The 20,956-nt window shown below is 37.9% G+C and overlaps 3 protein-coding genes and 1 long non-coding RNA gene across 5 annotated transcripts in view; 3 read left to right on the forward strand and 1 right to left on the reverse strand.

Annotated features, from left to right (window-relative positions):
- On the forward strand, positions 1-6,219 carry LOC108950836. The gene is made up of 11 exons (XM_018816953.2): positions 1-745; positions 1,161-1,295; positions 1,470-1,551; positions 1,611-1,800; positions 1,873-1,943; positions 2,133-2,245; positions 3,588-3,769; positions 4,105-4,309; positions 4,652-4,855; positions 5,652-5,814; positions 6,062-6,219. Exons 1-11 carry the CDS (start codon positions 634-636, stop codon positions 6,150-6,152), a joined length of 1,548 nt encoding a protein of 515 aa, XP_018672498.2. The 5' UTR covers positions 1-633; the 3' UTR covers positions 6,153-6,219.
- Positions 1,197-20,956, reverse strand: part of LOC113475597 — a 26,118-nt gene continuing 6,358 nt past the window's right edge. Inside the window, exons 2-3 of the long non-coding RNA XR_003397348.1 lie at positions 1,463-1,795; positions 1,197-1,304 (exon numbers count right to left, since the gene is read on the reverse strand). This is a non-coding gene — a long non-coding RNA (uncharacterized LOC113475597). The remainder of the gene's footprint in view (positions 1,305-1,462; positions 1,796-20,956) is intronic.
- smyd1 (SET and MYND domain containing protein) lies at positions 8,059-15,832 on the forward strand. The gene is given in 10 exon segments (NM_001078352.1): positions 8,059-8,250; positions 8,784-9,047; positions 9,371-9,528; positions 10,098-10,215; positions 11,042-11,180; positions 13,171-13,289; positions 13,539-13,638; positions 14,307-14,437; positions 14,735-14,812; positions 15,131-15,832. Coding segments are annotated over 10 exon segments (1,425 nt in total). The 5' UTR covers positions 8,059-8,076; the 3' UTR covers positions 15,275-15,832.
- Positions 18,408-20,956, forward strand: part of LOC100180604 (GTP-binding protein RAD-like) — a 4,474-nt gene continuing 1,925 nt past the window's right edge. The window contains exons 1-5 of one of the 2 annotated variants that reach the window (XM_002128406.5): positions 18,408-18,598; positions 19,207-19,320; positions 19,703-19,886; positions 20,201-20,274; positions 20,842-20,938. In XM_002128406.5, coding sequence (XP_002128442.1) covers positions 18,515-18,598; positions 19,207-19,320; positions 19,703-19,886; positions 20,201-20,274; positions 20,842-20,938 — 553 coding nt within the window. In that variant the 5' untranslated portion in view covers positions 18,408-18,514. Of the gene's footprint in view, positions 18,599-19,012; positions 19,130-19,206; positions 19,321-19,702; positions 19,887-20,200; positions 20,275-20,841; positions 20,939-20,956 lie in introns of those variants that run through there. The other variant, XM_026839921.1, reaches the window with a different exon arrangement.

The raw sequence follows: 20,956 nt of genomic DNA on the forward strand, positions 1-20,956 counted from the left end.
AAAAAATTAGTACGTGCTGAGTAAAATCAAACATTTGTATAAAAATCACTACATAGTATTACTTTGTTTTAAAATCTAAAACACAAAAAGAGCGTTTCAAGACACTAAAAACAAAACCGATTCTATCACGTAAATGGCGCTTTCGCTACATGACGTCACGAATATTCAAGATACACTATAAACAATAGTAGCTTATGACGTCACACCTGGCAGAACATAACTTGCGTACCGCTCGTTACGTAATTAATGATTATGACATCATTGATTTAACGAATCCGTATTAAAGTATACTTGTATGCGTTAACATTGCGCAGTGGGCATTGTTGCGTGACAAACTATTCTATGATGTTTCTGCCAAGTTTTAGCATGCATCAGTAGAGTGCATGGTGTCAAGTTATTGTCAGGAAATGCTATAACACCATACAACCCAACACCTCAAGGAAAAACAACGAAAGCCTATTTTCACACGGGTTCACGAAAAGTAGAACTGATATTAAAATGCTATTAAATTCCGGGCGGGGATTCGAATCCAAGAACCTTGGTTCTTAAACCCTGGCCTGGATTCAAACCCAGGATCCCTGGTTCTATCATTTATATTACCTTTCGTTTAGGTGTACAGCAATTGGTTTAGGAATGAAAATGTCGGTCCGCTGTATTGACTGCGGGTTCAGTGTTATTCTGGTATTGACTGCGTTGGCAGTAACAAACGCACAACCCGTCAGACCACAACGTCCATGCTTTGACTGTAAGTTACTTCATAACCTAAATAATGACTTCTATACATATTCTATATATATGGGGGAGTTCCTACAGCGTGGTACGCCATGGGTCCTACTATTTAGGCCAGTGTTGGCCGATCACCCTAACACCCAGGGTGCTACCGCATAGACCAACCCAGATGTTGAAGCCTTTTGCTTCCCTGCAGGTTGGCGACAAGGGCTTCAAATCAATGTAACTTATTTATCCTCGCATGGCGGGGCCAACGACAGTCGATATAACACGGGTGTTGTGTTTTATAAACCTCGTGCCAGCTTACGAGTTACCATGTATATTACTTTGTGGCTGATGAATGTATGGCTGATAGTTTAGGCAACTTATTAGTGACCACTGGATTGTAGAAGTTACCGTTAACTATATTGTCCATATATACATCATCACAGCTCGACCGAAAGGAATTAATTCAATCCAAATAACAAACCTTCGGTATTTCATGAACACAACAATCAAACCGCGAGGTGGCGCTACAACCATCGACCTTTCGGTGACCTTTACTTGGGATGTTCCGAACCCAGAAGGTGGCGCACCTGAGTACATTTTTAATTTTAGCGATTCTGTAAACGCTTTTAAGATTTTTAAATTGCTTTTAATTTGATTTGAATTTGTAAATTTTTAATTTTAGCGATTATAAAAAGAACAAACAAACCGCCAGAAGATATTTTTCAGACTAATAACCAAATCTTACTTTTAAGGGATTTCTTTCGATGGCTTTCTCGTCCAAGGGTACCAAGATTATGACGTCATATTGCATCCCATCGATCAATGCAGTTCAAAGTAAGTGTTATATCTTGTTGTTTCATTGTTAGAAGATTATTATCATTGTTACGTCATAGTGACTCAGTGTGGTTAAACATAACCCATTGTCCGAATCGCGGATCTTCATTGTGTCCAAACGGAGTGTCTATGACGTCACAGAGCTGTCCTTGTCCTGTCTTGAATTGCTCCGCACTGACACCTACCGGATGCAGGGGGATCAGTAGTTGGATCGTTGGTCCGACGAGACGATACGTAACAATACCTGCGGTACGTCATAATTAGCATGACGTATTTATGACGTCACACCCCATGCTAATAACTGGTATAACTTATTTACAGAGCTCAAGAAAAATGGAATTCATTATTGATTTTATCACTCCTTTCGACCTCACGATTTTACCCTATTACAGGTATAGTAGCATTTAATGAATGTATCTTAATTACCCTCGTTGATGGCGGGGCAACGAGAGTCGTTATAACAAGGGTGTTCTGCTTCATACATCCTCTGCCCGCTTAACACCCGTGTTATAACGACTGACATTACCTGCTATTCGAGGATGAACAAGACAAAAGTTAAAAAAGTAATTTTACTTTTCCAGTAACGTCGCGAGCTTCAACATAGAGTACATGTTTGCGAAGAACACTGACTGTATGACGTCAATAATGAAGGATAATGACGTCACAGGGGCAGAGGCTATAGCGCTTTGTTGTGGTAAGATGCTAATATAGTGTTTGTTACGTATTAACATATATTCTGCTACTTTACAACCAGACGTTAAACGACGCAGCCGTTATGCTACGTTTTCAATAGAATAAGATTTGGCTCCTTTGACGTAACGTAGCGTAACGGGGTTTGCTTTTTTCTCTTCGAATACGATAACGAAGATCATATTAATTAAACAACAAAACAACAGTCGTTAAAACACGCGTTGGTAAAAGGGATATAAAACTACATTTTAAGGATCCATCTCATACAATCTGCGGCCCATATAACCTTACAGGGCAACTGCTGTAAACGAAAGCTAGCTATTTCTGCCATTCAAACTAACGAGAAAGCGCCTACAATTTTGATATAGTTTTAAAAACCAACAAAACAGCGAACTGAACATCTCAAAAGAAACTTTAGAGAGAAAGAGAAAGCGTGTAAATCGTTGCGTTCACGTGTATAAACCTATTTTCCCATTTTCTCTCTCGTAACTAGTACCTAGCTTTTGTCCGCCGTTGACCCTTTTTCCTGTATTTCCTTTGTACTCTCCCAAGATTTTTGTACAACGGTTACCCATAGTTACTTTTTAATTACTCTACATACTTTTTGCCTGCCTATAATTCACAAATACAACCGTACAACTGTTACTACGAGTACTAACCGATTTTCCCAAACGCGTTCAAAAAATACGAGAAACAAAAAGCGTGCGGCACGTTGCAATTAGGCCATCAGCAGCCGGTAAACAAAAGTCGGGGAAATACGATAGTGATTATAAGTTAACAAGTCGCGCCTGGCAAAATTTGATCACGTAAATATAGCACATAGATATCCCCTTGCAAGGTAAACAAAAGTACGGCGATAACTCATAAACAAAAAATTTGCGAAAATAAACTTAAGTCTGTGAAGCGATACTTATGTATTAAATTGAACCATAGCGTGTTTTGCCGGCGCCCCACTGTAATAATACATCGCTAAATTGTGAGTTAACAGTCAATTTTGTCTGAAACTTTTGCTTTTGTAGTTTTTACCTGTAGTGTGGAACTTAAACTGAATGAATGAATGTAACTTACTTTATCCTCGCGTGGCCGGAAAACGACAGTCGTTATCACACGGGTTTAACACCTCATGCCAGCTTACGAGTTACCATGTATGTTACTTTGTGGGTGATTATTTTTTTGAATTTTTTTCATTTTTTTTTATGTATGGCTGATAATTTAAACTGCTTTTTTGGGTTGCTAATTCTCTTCTCTTCGTTGTTTCAATTAACCTGATATTCGCTATCGTATTCAAAAAGATAAATAGGTTCATGTTATATGTAAAAAAAATAATTCGCTAATACTTTTCCCAGCGAAAAATATCAAGCAACGCAAAGCTGTAGCGCTCCAAGTGGTCAAGATAGTTCCAGATTTAGAACTCGGAAGAGCGGAAGTGGAAGTCACGTGGTTGCCCCCTGTGACGCAAGAAGGGTTTGTAGCGTGGGAAATCGTCACACTTACTGTTACAAACGTTACACACGAAGCACTCAATGAGGTAAAGTATATGAATCTATACGCTGCCACCATTGTGGGTGTATGCGTCTTTGGGCAAAACACTTAACAGCAATTGCTCCAACTCAGCGGCCACTAATGGGCTGTCTGAATTGTCAGCCATACATGAAAACAATCACCCACAAAGTACCATACGTGGTAACTCGTAAGCGGGCACGACCAATTACAGTACTGCAGTATAACATATAGTTCCAACCGCACGACTCTAAAAGACCGCTGTTAGATGTTAAAAACACGATTAAGAAGTATGGTACAGCATGGGCTAACTGTATACGATTTTATAGCGTTGTAACATATGATTCTTTTTATTTTAAACAGTCCATCACCTCAACACCCCTCAACCATTCTACCCCTTACGATACCGAGTGCTACAACAGCAGTGTCACATATCGTATAGTGTACAACAACATGCGAATGGGTGTTTTGTACAAATTACACCTTACACCAGTGTACAGTGGAGAGAACGGAGCTTTTTGTTCAGTACACGGCAATTGTTTGTCGGCTATATACATAGATCTTGTAGGTAAGGTTCATAAAACAAAGAGTTTCTCGTCAATCTCAATATGAACATACCAGCCCATGTATAAGATAGGACCCTCATCACTGTAGGACCTCACCCATATAGAATAGAATGTGCATATACAACGTTGGGGTAATGAGTCAACTCTGGCCTAAATCCCAGGTCCCATGGCATGCCTCACTGTATAGGACCTCACCCATATAGAATATACCCATTTGACCGCATAACAGTGGCGTAAGTTATTACGTAAGAGTGACGTATACTATTACGTATAAGAGTAAAGTATACTATTATGTATATGAGTGACGTGTGGTATGACGTAACAGTGACGTTTCTATGTTCCAGAAGCACCAGCGGGGTGTTCTTCAGTTTGGCAGACGTGTTTCCCCAACTCTACTTGCCAAAGTGTCTTTCCAGGCGCCTACGAGTGTGTATGCACAGATGGATACAGTGATGTTAGTGTGATTGATCTGAACGCTGAAAGCTCCATAGAAAACGTTGATTTTAATGCCTCGTATTATGGTGCTGATAGTAGTTACAGTGATGGAGGTGAGTTGAAATGTTTAAACGTTTGGTAGAGCACAGAACAAGTGTTCGACGGGAAATGGTATTTTGTGAATGAAAATATAACTTTATTTGTCTCTTTGATTACGGTAGCAACGATTTGGAAATATTTTAAATGTAAAGACAGGATATACCGACAAAACAACGGTTGTTAAAACACGCTTACAGTTTAAAACAGATTTACATTTAATTGGCGTTGTCACTACAACTATTCTGCATTTGTTTGATCATTATATGTTCGACTTAGCGTTGTTGATTGTTTAAAACACGACCAGGAAATATGAGATTTATGTATCTTACCCCACACTACCATACAGTGAGGGATGATAGGATAGCTTTAAGAAATGATATCCAAATACCCTGATCCTGTTTTAAACAACTAACAACGGTCAATGGAAGTCGTTAGTAGACGGTTTTATAATCGTTTGAATGTTCTTTGTTTACTACCCAAATGGGACGAGAAAATAGTTTGAAAAAGTGTCCCATTTCTCCCCATCTTACTTTTATAATATAATATAGTAGGGTGGGGGAAGTTGGGGCACATTTTAACTCTATTTTTTCGTCCAATGTGGTAGTAAACAAGGAACATTCAAAGAATTGTAAAACTATATGCTCAAGACTCCCATAGACCGTTGTTAACTGTTTAAAATACGATCATGATATTCGGATATTATGCGTCAAAGGTGTTCCATCTTCCCCCATCCTACTATACAACAATACTATATATTGTTGTATATATACACAGAAATATATATATACACAGAAATATATATATACACAGAATCCGCCATGGGCACCAAACCCACCTTCAACCCGATATGTACGGACACAAACTACTGCGCACCCAAACTCACACAGTGTACTGCTGATGCTGTATGTACGGACCTGGTTGCACCGTTGGTTGGGGCGGAGTGTAAGTGCCCGCTCGGACAAATCGGGGACGGGTAAGAGAGAAATACGTTGTAGACTAATAAGTGAATGAATGTAACTTATTTATCCTCGCATGGCGGGTCAACGACAGTCGTTATAACACAAGTTCTGTTTCATAAACCTCGTGCCTGCTTACAAGTTACCACGTATTTAACTTTGAGAAAAGATGTTTATTTTTGTGTGGCCGATAATTTTAATTCAATTTTATTTAAACCAGCAACTTTTTCATCTGAAATATATTTCTTTCTTTTTCTTATACAGGCTTAAAGATGGAAGTGGCTGTAGCGGTTGTTCTACCTATAAACTTTCAATGATCTTTTTTATTTTAAATCTCATTCTCGTAGTTTTATAATACGAATGTGGTAGTACTGAAGACTCTGTGACATACATTTTATCAATAAACAATTCAACTACTGGTATTGTATTAAAATTCAGCCAAATGAAATAATGTTGCTTCAGCAACTCGACTGGGGGCATGGGAGTGGCAACCATGGATAAGTCACTCAAGTTCCCACCAACAAGGATATAAATGACCAAACCAACCAAAAGTCATGTCTGCTTATCCACACACTGCAATAGCTTCAGCAACTCGACTGTGGGCATGTGAGTGGTAACCATGGATAAGTCACTCAAGTTCCCACCCACGAGCAAATAAATGACCAAACCAACCAAAACTCATGTCTGCTTATCCACACACTGCAATAGCTTCAGCAGCTCGACCGTGGGCATTTGAGTGGCAACCATGGATAAGTCACTCAAGTCCCCATCCACGAGGATATAAATGACCAACCAAAAGTCATGTCCGCTTATCCACACACTGCAATAGCTTTTGCAACTCGACTGTGGGCATGAGAGTGGCAACCATGGATAAGTCACTCAAGTTCCCACCCACGAGGATATAAATGACCAAACTAACCAAAAGTTATGTCTGCTTATCCACACACTGCAATAGTTTTAGTAACTCGACTGTGGGCATATGGGAGTGGCAACCATGTATAAGTCACTCAAGTTCCCACCCACGAGGATATAAATGACCAAACCAACCAAAAGTCATGTCTGCTCGCCTTCAAATACACCTGTATACCTCACATATACACAAGGACATACGCGCAAGGAGGTTCGAACCTAGAACCTCTGGTATAAGTAAATGTAACTTATTCATCCTCGCATGGCGGGGCAACAACAGTCGCTATAACACGGGTGTTCTGTTTCATACACCTCATGCCCACTTACGAGTTACCACATATGTAACTTTGTGGGTGATTGCTTTTTACATTTTGAACACCCATCAGTAACCATTTGATTAGTACATGTGGTACTGGATACCTCTAAGCCCGTTGCAGTAGGGTAAAATTTAAGATCAACACGCAAAGGTGTCAATTTTAAATCTTGTTAATTTTCGCGCTAAAGAACGCTGTAAATTCCAGAACAATCAGATCAGCTGTCCTTTGCGCGTCTGCGTTCGAATGACAGTTGTTCTGTATGATATAAAACAGACGATTGTTACGTCACAAACCATAAGGGAGTTTCTAGAAGACAGTGAATTGTCTGACGTCAGAATATTCTAGAATTTGACGCAATAGTAGCGGTTGTGACGTAAAAGTAACCATTTACAATTCACAAATGCAGGTAATTTGAATGTTTAGTTGAATTTCAAGTTTAGTTGAACGACAGTAAAGCCTACATTTCAGTAGCGTATAGGCACGTCTTACAGTGGTAAGCGAATATTAATGCTGAAACTGTATTTATTCTATAAAGGAGAGGTTTTACGGCGAGGCACGTCAGGGAATTTTGATCCAGAAGTGGCTCATTACCCAACGCCGAGGGTGTTCCCATATAGACCCACCAAGGACACTTAATAATATAGATTCTGTTTAATAGGACGAGGTTTTTAATGAGACACATAACATACATGTAAAATTTTGCTGCCAGGTATATCAAATTAATTTCTATAGTTACGTCATGTCTTTCGTTTAGAACTGTGTTCATTAATAGGGTTATATAATAGGAGATGGGACACCTTTGGCACGTAATATCCAAATATTCTGATCGTGTTTTAAACAATTAACAACGGTCTATAGAAGTCGTGAGAATGCAGTTTTCTAATTCTTTGAATATTCTTTGGTTACTATCAAATGGGACAAGAAAATAGAATGAAAAAGTGCCCCATCTTCTCCCACCCTGTTAACAGTATCTAAGCTACCATGTTCAAAAATTTAATGTATTTTATTATTTGCAGCATTTTTTTACACTATTAACACATTTCTATAATTACAATGTCTTATCCTGGAGTTGAACTGTTTCAAACGTCCGCTAAAGGACGTGGTTTGAAAGCTACAAGGAAATTTGAGACAGGACAAGCAGTTTTGAAGCAGGAGCCATACGCCTATGCTGTCATGAGCTCACATATCGACGTGGTGTGCCATTACTGTTTATGCGCGCCAGGACAGGTGAGGAATTTAGCGATTTAAACGCATGAGTGTATAAGCAACGTAGTTTGCATACGAAAGATTTACGAAAGACCTCACCCATATGAAATAGAATGTGCATATACAATGTTGGGGTAATGGACAAACTCTGGTCTAAACCCCAGGTCCCATGGCGTGCATCACTGTAGGACCTCATCCATATAGAACAGAATGTGCATATACAATGTTGGGGTAATGGACAAACTCTGGTCTAAACCCCAGGTCCCATGGCGTGCCTCACTGTAGGACCTCACCCATATGGAATAGAATGTGCATATACAATGTTGGGGTAATGGACAAACTCTGGTCTAAACCCCAGGTCCCATGGCGTGCATCACTGTAGGACCTCACCCATATAGAACAGAATGTACATATACAATGTTGGGGTAATGGGCCAACTCTGTCCTAAATATAAAAGGGTGAAGTCCTGTTTATGAGCACCAGTATTAAAACGACTGATGCCGCTTGAGATTAATAAGTAACTTTCACGTAACGTTTACGTTTGTTTTGAACAGCCGGGAGCGCCAGTGGAGGATCTCCACCGTTGCACAGGGTGTAAGTTTGCTCAGTATTGCACAAAGGAATGCCAGAAGAAAGCTTGGCCCGAACACAAGCAGGAGTGTGCTGCTATAAAACGGATAACACCTGGAAAGCCAGTGGATCAGACCCGGTTAGTTGGGAGAATCCTATGGCGAAGAAAGAGAGAGGAAAAGGTAAACGGAGAGAAGAAAGATGGAAAAGAGAATGATGAGAAGAAGGTGGAACTTGTAAAAATTGAGGTGGGTGAAAATTGGATGTAAGACATGGGGGCCCTAAAAACTTTCAGGGTCACGACAGTCTTTGAACATAAAAGAAGATGAATAGAAATCAATGTGTAAGGGGGTTTTGGTGGGCGCACCTTAGACCTGGGTTTTACGGATACTACCCTATTACCAACATCTGGTAAAGTCGTGAGGAAACGGTTTTATAATTCTTTGAATGTTTTTTTTTGTTTTGTTTGCTATCAAATGGGACGGGGAAATAGAGTGAACACATGTCCTATCTTACCCCAACCGGTTATTGTATACAACACACGATTTATTTTGATTCTAAAACCACACAGGAATTAGAAGATCATCTAAGCAAGAGAAACGCCGAGGAAAAAGAAGCGATCGATGAAAAAGTTTATTCGTTTGGTGATTATTTCACTTATGATGAAATGCCGGATAGCGATGAAGAGATGGCGCATCTATTCGCTATTATTGATTGCAACGCAATAGGGTAAGATTATTACGTCATAATAGATAATATGAATGAATGGATGTAATTGATTTAACCTTGCGTGGCGGGCAACTACAGCAAATTATATATATCGTTAGCACATAATATCACACATTTACTAAGCGAGTATTGAAAATTTACGAACGATATGTTGTAGTCGTGAGGGGGATACGGTTATATAATTCTGTAAATATTCTCTGTTTGCTTCCAAATAGGACGATAAAGTAAATGAAAACATGAACCATCTTACCCCACCCTACTATATATTTATTATTCTTAAAATCATGATTACAAAAGTTGTAGGAAGATCTATTCAAAACTTATATAATATGCCTGACAGGAACAACATATATAGTAGGGTGGGGTAAGATGGAACTCCTTTCTATTATATTTTTTCGTCCCATTTGGTAGTAAACAAAGAATATTCGAAGAATTATAAACCGTATCCTCAGACTCCTATAGACCGTTGTTAATTGTTTATAACACGAGGATATTTCTATATGCTAAAGGCATCCCATCTTTCCATATCCAACTATATATATGTTAATGTTATTCAATTTACGTTTCAGACTTAACGATCACCGTGGTGTGCAAACGATAGGGGTCGGAATCTACCCTGGGATCTCTATGTTGAACCATGACTGTAGTCCTAACTGTGTGGCAATGAATAACGGACCAAGGCTGGAGGTATGAGGGGTGTTTATTTGGTTGATTTGGTCATTTATATCCTCGTGGGTGGAAACTTGAGAGACTTATCCATGGTTGCCACTCCCATGCTCACAGTCGAGTTGCTAAAGCTATTGCAGTGTGTGGATACGCAGACATGACTTTTGGTTGGTTTGGTCATTTATATTCTTGCGGGTGGAAACTTGAGTGACTTATTCATGGTTGCCACTCCCATGCCCACAGTTAGGGATGCACATTACAGAATAATTAGGTATTCTAGGATATCCTAGAATACTTTATTTCGAATCTAGAATTCCGAATCTAGAATTTCGAATCTTTTTTTATTTATAGGAAAAAATATTTTTACCCACATAAGTCAGTTTATTGAGTCTTTCATATTAGTCTTGTTTGATAATGAGCTGTAAAATGATCAAAAATTGTACCATTGGGTTGGTTTTGCGTCATGAAACGTATAGCAGGCTATGAAAAGACGTTGCAAAACGTTTACTCTCGAAAGTCCCACAAACACAATTTTTTTTTTTTTTCAAAAATATTAAGTTTTAAAATATTTTAATATAGTGTATGAGATGACGCATGATGACATCATTAATAAGAATAACGAATCCCGTAATTAGATACGAATACAAAAGGATTCGAATCTTACAGATTCGAAATTCTGTAATGTGCATCCCTACCCACAGTCGAGTTGCATAAAAAAAAGCCTCACCCACAAAATTACATACGTGATAACTGATAAGCGGGCACGAGGTGTATAAAACAAAACACCTTTGTTATAACGACTGCCGCTGACAAAGCAATATATTTAATTTCAAAATTATCCCGCCAGGTGAGGGCGCTGCGGGTCATCCAGCCGGGCGAGGAGCTATGCATATCATACATTGATTCGTTGGAGACAACAGAAAAGCGAAGAGAAAAACTTAAACTACAATATTACTTCGACTGTGAATGCGACACGTGTACCAAAGGTAGGAATATATTACATCATTTGAGATCCAGATACGTCATTTTAAAAAATGTCGATATAAAAAGTTTATAAAAAAGGATAAAATGACGTCACTTTAAAAAACGTCACTTAAAATTAGAAGAAAACGTCAGATCAAAAATACGTCAGTTCAAATAACTAACCGACGTACTGTTAAAATCTAATTTTTAAAACGTATATAGTATTTTAGGACCTGTCGACCGGGCAATCAATTGTATTTTTTTTATAAATAAACGTTTGAATTATTTATTTTTTTAAACAAGTAAATACGTCTTATAGACCTGTCAGACCAGGAACTCCGAAGTCCATTAAATTTTAATCACATGCGTATCCCATTCAAAGTCTATAACTGGTGTTATATTTTAAAATGAAATACCCGCTTACAAATATAGACCAATTTAATAACGTAGTTAAAGCGTACAGACTGCAAATTAAACGTGAGCTATTCAAGTAAGGGTCTAATTAACAAGAACGTAAATTTAGCACCTGCAAAAGGGGTTGCGGCATGCAATTAAATTCAATTTTAGGTGGTACGTCATTACGTATTGTGTGCTAATATTAGGACTTTCATTCCTAAATTTTACTCCTTCTATTTTTTTTTATACATCTAATAAAATCCCATATTTCCAACTCACGTTTTTACGTGTCTATTGTGTGTGTTTCTATCCCCACGTGGCGGGGCAACGACAGTAAATTGGACACCATTAGCACATAATATCCCAATTTTCTAATCGTGTTTTAACAATTAACAAAGCTCTTTTAAATTCGTGAGAATACGATTATATAACTCTGTAAATATGCTTTGTTTACTACCAATTGAGACGATAAAAAAAATAAAACATTGGCCATCTTACCACAACATAGTGTACCGTTTTACCCCATCTTACTGTTCCACAACCCCCCTCATAATATCCCATTTTACCCCAACCTAATTTCCCATTTTACCCCGACCTAGTGTCTCATCATGCCCCAACTTACCTGACCATCTTACCCCAACCTACAGTACCATCTTACCCCGACCTAGTGTCCCACCTTACCACGTACCTGGTATCCCATCTTACCCCCTGATGTCCCACCTTACCCATTCGATGTCCCATCTTACCCCTACCCACAGTCCCATCTTACCACCCACCTTGCCTCCAACCTGACGTTCCATCTCCCCCCACATGATGTCCCATCTTACCCCAACCTAATGTCCCATCTTGCCCCAATTTACGGTGTCATAAATTAGACGGAGAAATGGCCCATTATTAATGGGTAATAATCATACCCCCAACACAATCAATATACATGTGATTACTAATCCTAATCATCCACATATTGATTGTATATTGATCGATTTCTAAAGGGGGAGTGGCGTATTCATACTTTTCCTTCGGTGAAGTCACGTACACAGAGCCACGTACTAATACACCGTTGCGAAACTCTAGTTCACAGTAGATTAGGGTTAAATGGTCGATGTTTTCATTCTCTTTTTATTTTCCTATTTGATGGATACATACACAAACCGGTGGCAAAATATTAGTTGGTATCCTTAGTAACGGTTGTTGGGTTAACGCTGTAATAATGGCACATCATACCCCAATTCCACTACATTCTGAGTACTATAGTAGGGTTGGGGGAGATGGGACACCTTTTCATTTTCATTTCTCGTCCCATTTGGCAGTAAACAAAGAACATTCAAAGAAATATAAAACCGTATTCTCACGACTCCCATAGACCGTTATTAGTTGTTTAAAACACGATCTGGATATTTGGATATCAAGGTGTTTTGTCTTACCCCACAGAACTATATATCATTTTTGGATTTAGACCACTACAGCCACCAGGATAATTTACAAACACCTAATAATATAAATTATGTTTTTATATGGGTGAGGTCTTTAAGCCTGAAATATAGGCCAAGGTTGCCCCATTTCCTCCACTATACCAAATACTCCAACGAATATAACCAACGCGTCCATATGATACAGGTGAAGAACTTGAAAACCTAAAACATGCGCTCGTGTCTGAAGATATCAAGGAAGAAAGCGTGAAATATATCAACCAATTCTCAAAGGACATGCTCAAACGGATACATAAAACTAAACAGGTAAACTTGGCTTTGTTTTACTGTGTGGGATCCATATATAGAGTTCTATATTCATGGGTGGGAACTTGAGTGACTTATCCATGGTTGCCACTTCCATGCCCACTGCAGAGTTGCATATACGCGTGTATAAGCATCCACTAATATAAATACAACAAATCAATAACCAATAATTACTGAACAACTGTATATTCTAAATCCTCTCTATTCTGACGTCAATTCACGTCATAAACGCTTAGTTTTTTATTCCAGAACCAAAATTGGGAACGCATGTGTAATCAAACATTGGGGACTCTGGCGCAGCAGGATTGCGTCATAGCTGATACCAACGTACTCAAAATAGCAGTGCTAAGTAAGAAACACCGGTGTTGTTTCTATTTCTATATTACTGAGTGCAATGAGCTGTCAAAATTGTCAGCCATGCATAAAAAAACAATCACTCACCAAGTTACATGTCTGGTAACATGTAAGCGGGCACGAGGTGTATGAAACAGAACACCCGTGTTATATAACGACTATCTATGCGCCGCCATGTGAGGATAAATAAGTTACGTACGTGGTAACATGTAAGAAGGCACAAGGTGTATGAAACAGAACACCCGTGTTATATAACGACTATCTATGCGCCGCCATGTGAGGATAAATAAGTTACGTACGTGGTAACTTGTAAGCGGGCACGGGGTGTATGAAACAGAACACCCGTGTTATATAACGACTATCTATGCGCCGCCATGCGAGGATAAATAAGTTACATACGTGGTAACTAGTAAACGGACACGAGGTGTATGAAACAGAACACACGTATTATCGCAATGTTTAAATGCTCGTATACTCACGACTCTAAAACAGCGTTGGTAACTTGTTAAAACACAATTAGGAAATATGGGATTTTATGTGCTATGGGTATCTATCTTCCCCTATATTACTATATGTCAATTTTTACCAAAGCTCATTATTAATTCCTACTAAACTGTTCTACACCTATGCGGAATCTCAAATTAAATCAAACGTGTTTTACAGACCATGCTGTTGAGGTCCAATCGTTTCTGCGAAGACAAGAACCAGCGCTTGAATACGCGGAGCGAGTAGCCGCAGCTTACGAGAAGTTGTTGCCTCCTGTTCACCCAACATTGGGAATGTACTTAATGCGGGTAAGTACTTTGGTACAATAGAAATTCAATGGCGATATCATGTATTAATAGCAAAGTTGGCGACCACTTTGACAATTTTCCAAACTACATTTCACACAACTAAGTTTTTCTAAAAAAATTCATTTCACGTATTTTTTTAGTTTATTTGTAAAACAACTACATTTTACATAACTTTTAGCTTTTATAAAATCCCACGTTTTACAAAACTTACAAAGACTTATTTAAAACTGTTTCGTTTATTATTAAACACTGTAGTTACATGTCCGATTATCTAATGAAACGTTTCGTGTTTTTCAGCTGGGTGTAATCCAGTGGCAGATCCAAAAGACCGAAGCAGCTGTGGCGACACTTGGACGGGCAGCATCTATTATTTCGGTACGTTGTATGCTATTACTTATGTTTATGTATATTGTTGGTGGGAAGTTGAGTGACTTATTATAGTTATCTATCACACAGGTATATGTCTCTCTAAACACCTTACGCTTATATACATGACTATATTATTACAGGGGTCTATAAACTAAAATCTGTCCCAAATCCTATAGATAACATTTCTCACCGCAGAACCCCACCCATTTAAAACAGAATGTGCATATTCAATGTTGGGGAAATGGGCAAACTCTGGAACCATTGCGGCGCATATACAGCACATAATCAGCTACATTATACTTGTACTTCAACTTTGCTTTATAGAAAACACACGGCGACGACCATGGAATGTTTAAAGAACTGCTTGGACTTATCCACCAGTGCAAAATGGAAGCCCACATGAGTAAAGGGGCCCAACGAGAGTTTAGAATGGCTAAGAAGAAAGCTGGCTTAAAGTTGCCAGCGTAATGTTAATTGTATAGTTATAAATTATTCCGCTGTGGTTGCTACCAGGCTAATGTAAATTATGAATGGGCCTCTGCGAAATAACGAACTTATATGTGACTTATACAAGAGTAACTGTTGTTTTGTATTTAAAGATAAATTCGAACTGAATTATATTTATAGCAGGTTGGGGGAAAATAATCAATGTTTACGTTTACTTTTATCGCCCCATTTGAAAGTAAACTGGATATATTTACAAAAATATATGACCTTACCACAGAGCGTTCTTAAATGTTACAGACACGCTCTTTTCCCGTAGTTTTGTATATATTTATTCTAGAATAGTGCAACTAATCGTATAACAAGTGAACATGTCAAAACTTAAATTCATTCATCGTATCATAGAGCCTTAAAAGAACCACAATATTTCTGGTATAATTTTAATATATTAGGATGGGGGAAGATGGGACAGAACGTAATGTTATAACAGTACAAAATACAATTGCAATTAACTACTTACTTACTTATTTATTAAATATGCGTTTTTGTAACGATTGTGATAAATAATAAAAACTGTTTCTACAAAATTTAGACTGTTTTATTTGTCTTTTCGATTACTGCAAAAAAATAATAACCACAAAAAAAACAGGATATAGCGACAAAATAACAGCCACTAAAACATTCATACGGTTAAGACTTTTGCATTTATTTGGGTGAATCGAGCTTGGTCGCTGCACCAAGTGGACAAAAAGTAAATAACAGTGTTTGTGTTATTAGGCTCCTAATAAAATTTAATCTGTGACGTACCTGGGGAATACGATAGACGTTTTACATTCACTCGGTCGAAAGAAGCGTGGTCACTACACTTATATAGCAGACAACCACAATTCATTTTTCTTTGTTGTTTTTTATACATACATGGTAACTCGTAAGGTGGCACGAGGTGTATAAACACCTGTGTTATAACAACTGTCGTTTTCCAGCCACGCGAGGATAAAGTAAGTTACATTCATTCATACGTCAATACTTTAACAGACAGGTTCCTAAAATAAATCAACAACTGAACTTGTGATACAGGCGATACCGCGTTTTAATTTGACTTCGACCGCCGATTAATTAAATAAAACGGGGGGCTGGTATGCCAGGTCACACCGCAATATAAACCTACGTGACTCTGAGTGTATAACTCCATATAAAGACGCTTCTACTCGTGTACAATAATACCCACGCCACAAGCTGTATCAACATAACGTTGCCCAACTTTATAAATAAACCATTAGGATAGAAATAGACAAACAGAGCATACAGGGACGATAATGTGTGAAGAATCCTCCTGGGTTTGAAACCAAAATATCTTAGAAACCCTGTCAAACACAAACAATGTTATGAGAAAGTATGTTCACAGTTGGACTCCATGTTTAGTTTTACCGCAACAATTAAAACTGTTTTATCTTTTGGGTCACCTTTTCATTCCATTTTCTCGTTCAATTTGGTAGCAAACAAAGAACATCCAAAGAATTATAAAACCATATTCTCAAGACTCCAACAGGCCGTTATTAATTGTTTAAAACACGATCAGTATATTTGGATATTAGCCTATGTGTTAAAGGTGTGTTATCTTTTCCCGCGGCATTTTATATAGTACCATGGGCCATATGGTAAGATGGATACCGTTAGCACATATCATCCCATTTTCAGGATGTTTTCAGAGACACTTAACAACCGTGGGCCCCCTGCCCCATCAAAAAAAAACCTACATTTGTTTTAACGTGTTTAGGTCAGATATTTTGTTCAGTATTTTGCAGCAATTAGCCTGTAGTCCAAAACAAACAATGCAATAAGCAGAGAAAAACTTGTTTCAACATAATTAATATTTCTAAAACTGTCTCACTCAGCAAGTCCACTAAAACATGAATTGTGACATGGCCACACACTACCATACGTAGTTTAATATATCACGTGTATTTATATCGATGTATATGCCTTACTGAAATAGAACTCACTCATGGCTTGAAAACAACTGGCTAGTTACTGGTCGCCTTTGTTAAGACGTACAGACACTAACGGGACAAACAAAAAGTCGTAAAATCTTATTATAATACATTTAAACAGCTTATAAAAAATAACGGTTACCTTGTCACAGCCATTATTGTTAAGTAACTAAAGTACCACTGTGACGTATATTCTAATAGGAATTTAAAATTTAAATTTTACCGCGCAAATGGTAAACTGAATAAAAGAACTACCATATACAGTGTATATATTATACACGATGTTGTTTTAAATATTTCGTATTAATATTAAATAGGTTCGTATTTTGTACATAATTGCGTCGGTTCAATTCTCCCCATATTTTTAACTATGTTGACATCTATTTTTACAAAGTCTGTCAACAGTTTCCCCGGTGGGATTCGAACTCAGACAGTTGAGTTCTTTATAGACTTCCTGCATGGAAAGTTTGTATAGGAGAAACGAATAGATAGACGTTACAGCATGTCAACAAGAGATATGACTTAACCCAGCTCGACTGCAAAGCAGATTTTTTGCGGTTTTTCAAAAAGATAAAAACTAAACTGTCGGACTTTGCTTCGGGGTTTTCCAACCCTGGTCTGGATTCGAACCCAGAATCCTTGGTTTTTCAAACATAAACCCCGGATTCAAGCCTAGTATTCCTTGTTCTGCAAACCTGGCCCGGATTTGAACCAGGGATCCCTGTATTTTTAACCATAAATCGCGAATTCAAACCTAGGATATTTGGTTCCCAATCCTGGTAAGGATTCGAACCCAGGATACATGCTTACATACTCCGTACGATGTCTAATTTTATGACGAAAACATAAATTTTCTTAAGCTAGATCTGGTGCAAAAAAATGCATTATTAAAAACAAAATTTCTCCAATTACAAAATTCTTAGGTTACGAAACAGAAAACCAGATCTCTCCCGTCATAAAATGCATTATTGAAAGACGCGGTTGCTATTGAGAAACACGATTGATTACGTCACAATAGGGTTAGCTGTTCTTGGAACGTCTGGCGCATCGAATGCGACGCGTGTGTTCGCCGTTCTGTATAAATAGGAGGCGGTTTCATTCGAACTTCAGAACGCGATTTGGAATCGAACGCGATCGGAACAATAGAAAAGAATATTCAAATAAATTTCTAGAATTTATTCGATTCTTAACCATTGTCTTATCGTTTGCAGCGTTTGTTAATATACGTAACAATACTTTGATAATTAAAGTCTTCGAAACATCAACAATCAAGATGGTCAATCGTTCTATGACGTCACAATCTCTATTCAGTCCCGATTTCCGCCGGAGTGTTCCAGAACATGATGCGTTCTACAAAGTAAGTGTTCTATTGTCATAACAATCTTGTTTGTTTGGAAACAAAGGGAAGCGGAAGACGTAATTAACTTTATCTTAGCGACGCTTAGGCGCTCTTGAAAGCAGTGGCAACTAATTTCGAAGCCTGCCAACAAAAAGCGATAACCCCCCATAAGATAATAGGAGTTATATACTTTCTTGAAAATTAATTACACTTGACAGTCGTTATCGTCACTAAGAGTTACACCTACTCGTAAAGACCTGGATAGTCTAAGATTCGCATGTCATCTATATTAGAACACAGATAATGTAATCACGCAGCACACACGCCTATATTTCGTGTTCGTGCGGAAGTTTGTTCATTAGCAATATTTGCGACTGTGGACTAGACGTATATATTTGCTCTAGGGTTCAACTTTTTAAGGTATATTAGGTTGGGGTAAAATGGTTCATGTTTTTATTCTGTTTGCCGACCCATATCTGCTTACGGTATAACCTAAACCAACTATAGTATTTTAGCTATCGAAGCCAGACATTTGCATGCATATACGTGGTATACTGTTTGTCTTTATCCAACGAACCGCTTTTTAATCTAATTGCGTTTTAAAATTAATGTTTCTAATTTTTTAGTTTCAGTGTGTATCTCTTGACACCGTAGTAAACAATACAAACAACGTAGCTCCATTATTTGAATACAATCCTTCATTCAACGACAAGCGAAGGATCTCAAACGTATCAGAAACGGTAAATATAAACGGTTTTTGTTTGCTGATGTAGCCGTCTTATATATAGTTAAGTGGGATAATATGAGACACCTTTAGCGTATCCCAAACATCCTGATCGTCTTTTAAACAATTAACAACGGTCTATATGGGAGTCGTGAGGGTACAGTTTATAATTCTTTGAATGTTCTTTGTTTACTACTAAATGAAACGAGAAAATAGAATCAAATATAGTGTTCTATCTTCTCCACCTTACTATAAACTTGTTTACGGTAGTCTGTTTTATGAACTATTTTCCCGTATTTCACTGAATAGTACCTGCTACTCGTATGTTTACCCAAAGGAATTATATTAAAGATCAAAAACAGAGAAAAAAATATAAATTTTCCCCGTTTATATTTTAGGGAATACTACAACCGTACGGCATGACGTCACAACTCCATTCTGTCGTCATATTGGGTGAATTAAGCGTGGGAAAATCCGCTTTATGCCGGAAGTACTTCCGCACCGGGATCGAGGAAGGTCTGGGCGAAGAACTATGCGATTATGACGACATAAATGAGTTTGTCGGGAAAAGCGCTTTTAATCGTAAGTATTTAATATCCGCGAATATTAATATAAATGCCTAAGTTATATGTTAATATGAGATACAGGTTTTAAACTCCTGTAGGTCAAGGATTAGGAACGCGGAAATTAGGTTATATTTATAACATGCTTATATGGCTTCTATTTAAATCTTAACAACTCAATGCGAGTTATAAGTTTTAGTGCAATTTTTAAACATAGGCTGTTTTAACGACTTTATTTTTTCGGCCAATTTCTTTCTCTTATGTTTGCTGTCATAATTTATGTTTGCTATCGTAATTAAAGACGCAAAAAACATAAGTTTAATTTGTATTCAGATCACATCTATGAGCGACCCGTTGTAGTTCAAGGCACAGCTTGCAAGATCAGAATTCTAGACGTCAATACAGAGGTAACTATTATATAGTCACAATTCTCGTATCAATCGGCCATCAAGGAATCGGTGGTTCTTATATACGACCCGTTGAAAACAAGCCAAGGTAGTTTGTCACTCAATGAAAAAAACTGTATAGGAAAGTCTCGGTGTCTGGATTCGAACCCAGGGTCCCTGGTCCTCCAACTGTTGCATTCATTAGAGCCCAGGACCCCTGGTTCTGCCACCTTAGTCTAGATTCGATCCCAACCCAATAGGTCTGGACCCAAATTCGGAGTTATACTGCTTTTTTTAATTGCCCAACATGACAATTAAAGCAATGGAAAATATACATAAGTTACATTAAAGCCAATTTATATATATGTTAATGTTAGTTCGACAAATTTTAATCATTAGAATGTAATCGATTTTATTTTAATTGCAAGTCAATCGATTATTCGAACAATTGTAGAACATGGAATATTAATTGGACATTGTGACGTACCAATCGTACAGAATCATTCGCAATCGCTGAACAATTGAACGCGTTCTAGCATGCATTGTTCAACACTATGACGTCACAATTACATTTTAATGTATTTTCAGAAACATCTAATCGAGTCTTGCGCGTGCGATGACGTCACAACCATCGGTCGTTACGCCGAAATAGGGGACGGATGCATTGTTACGTATGCTGTTACAGGTATGATGTCATAATATG

Source organism: Ciona intestinalis, unplaced genomic scaffold (assembly GCF_000224145.3).
Source record: "Ciona intestinalis unplaced genomic scaffold, KH HT001071.1, whole genome shotgun sequence".
Classification (NCBI taxonomy): domain Eukaryota; kingdom Metazoa; phylum Chordata; class Ascidiacea; order Phlebobranchia; family Cionidae; genus Ciona; species Ciona intestinalis.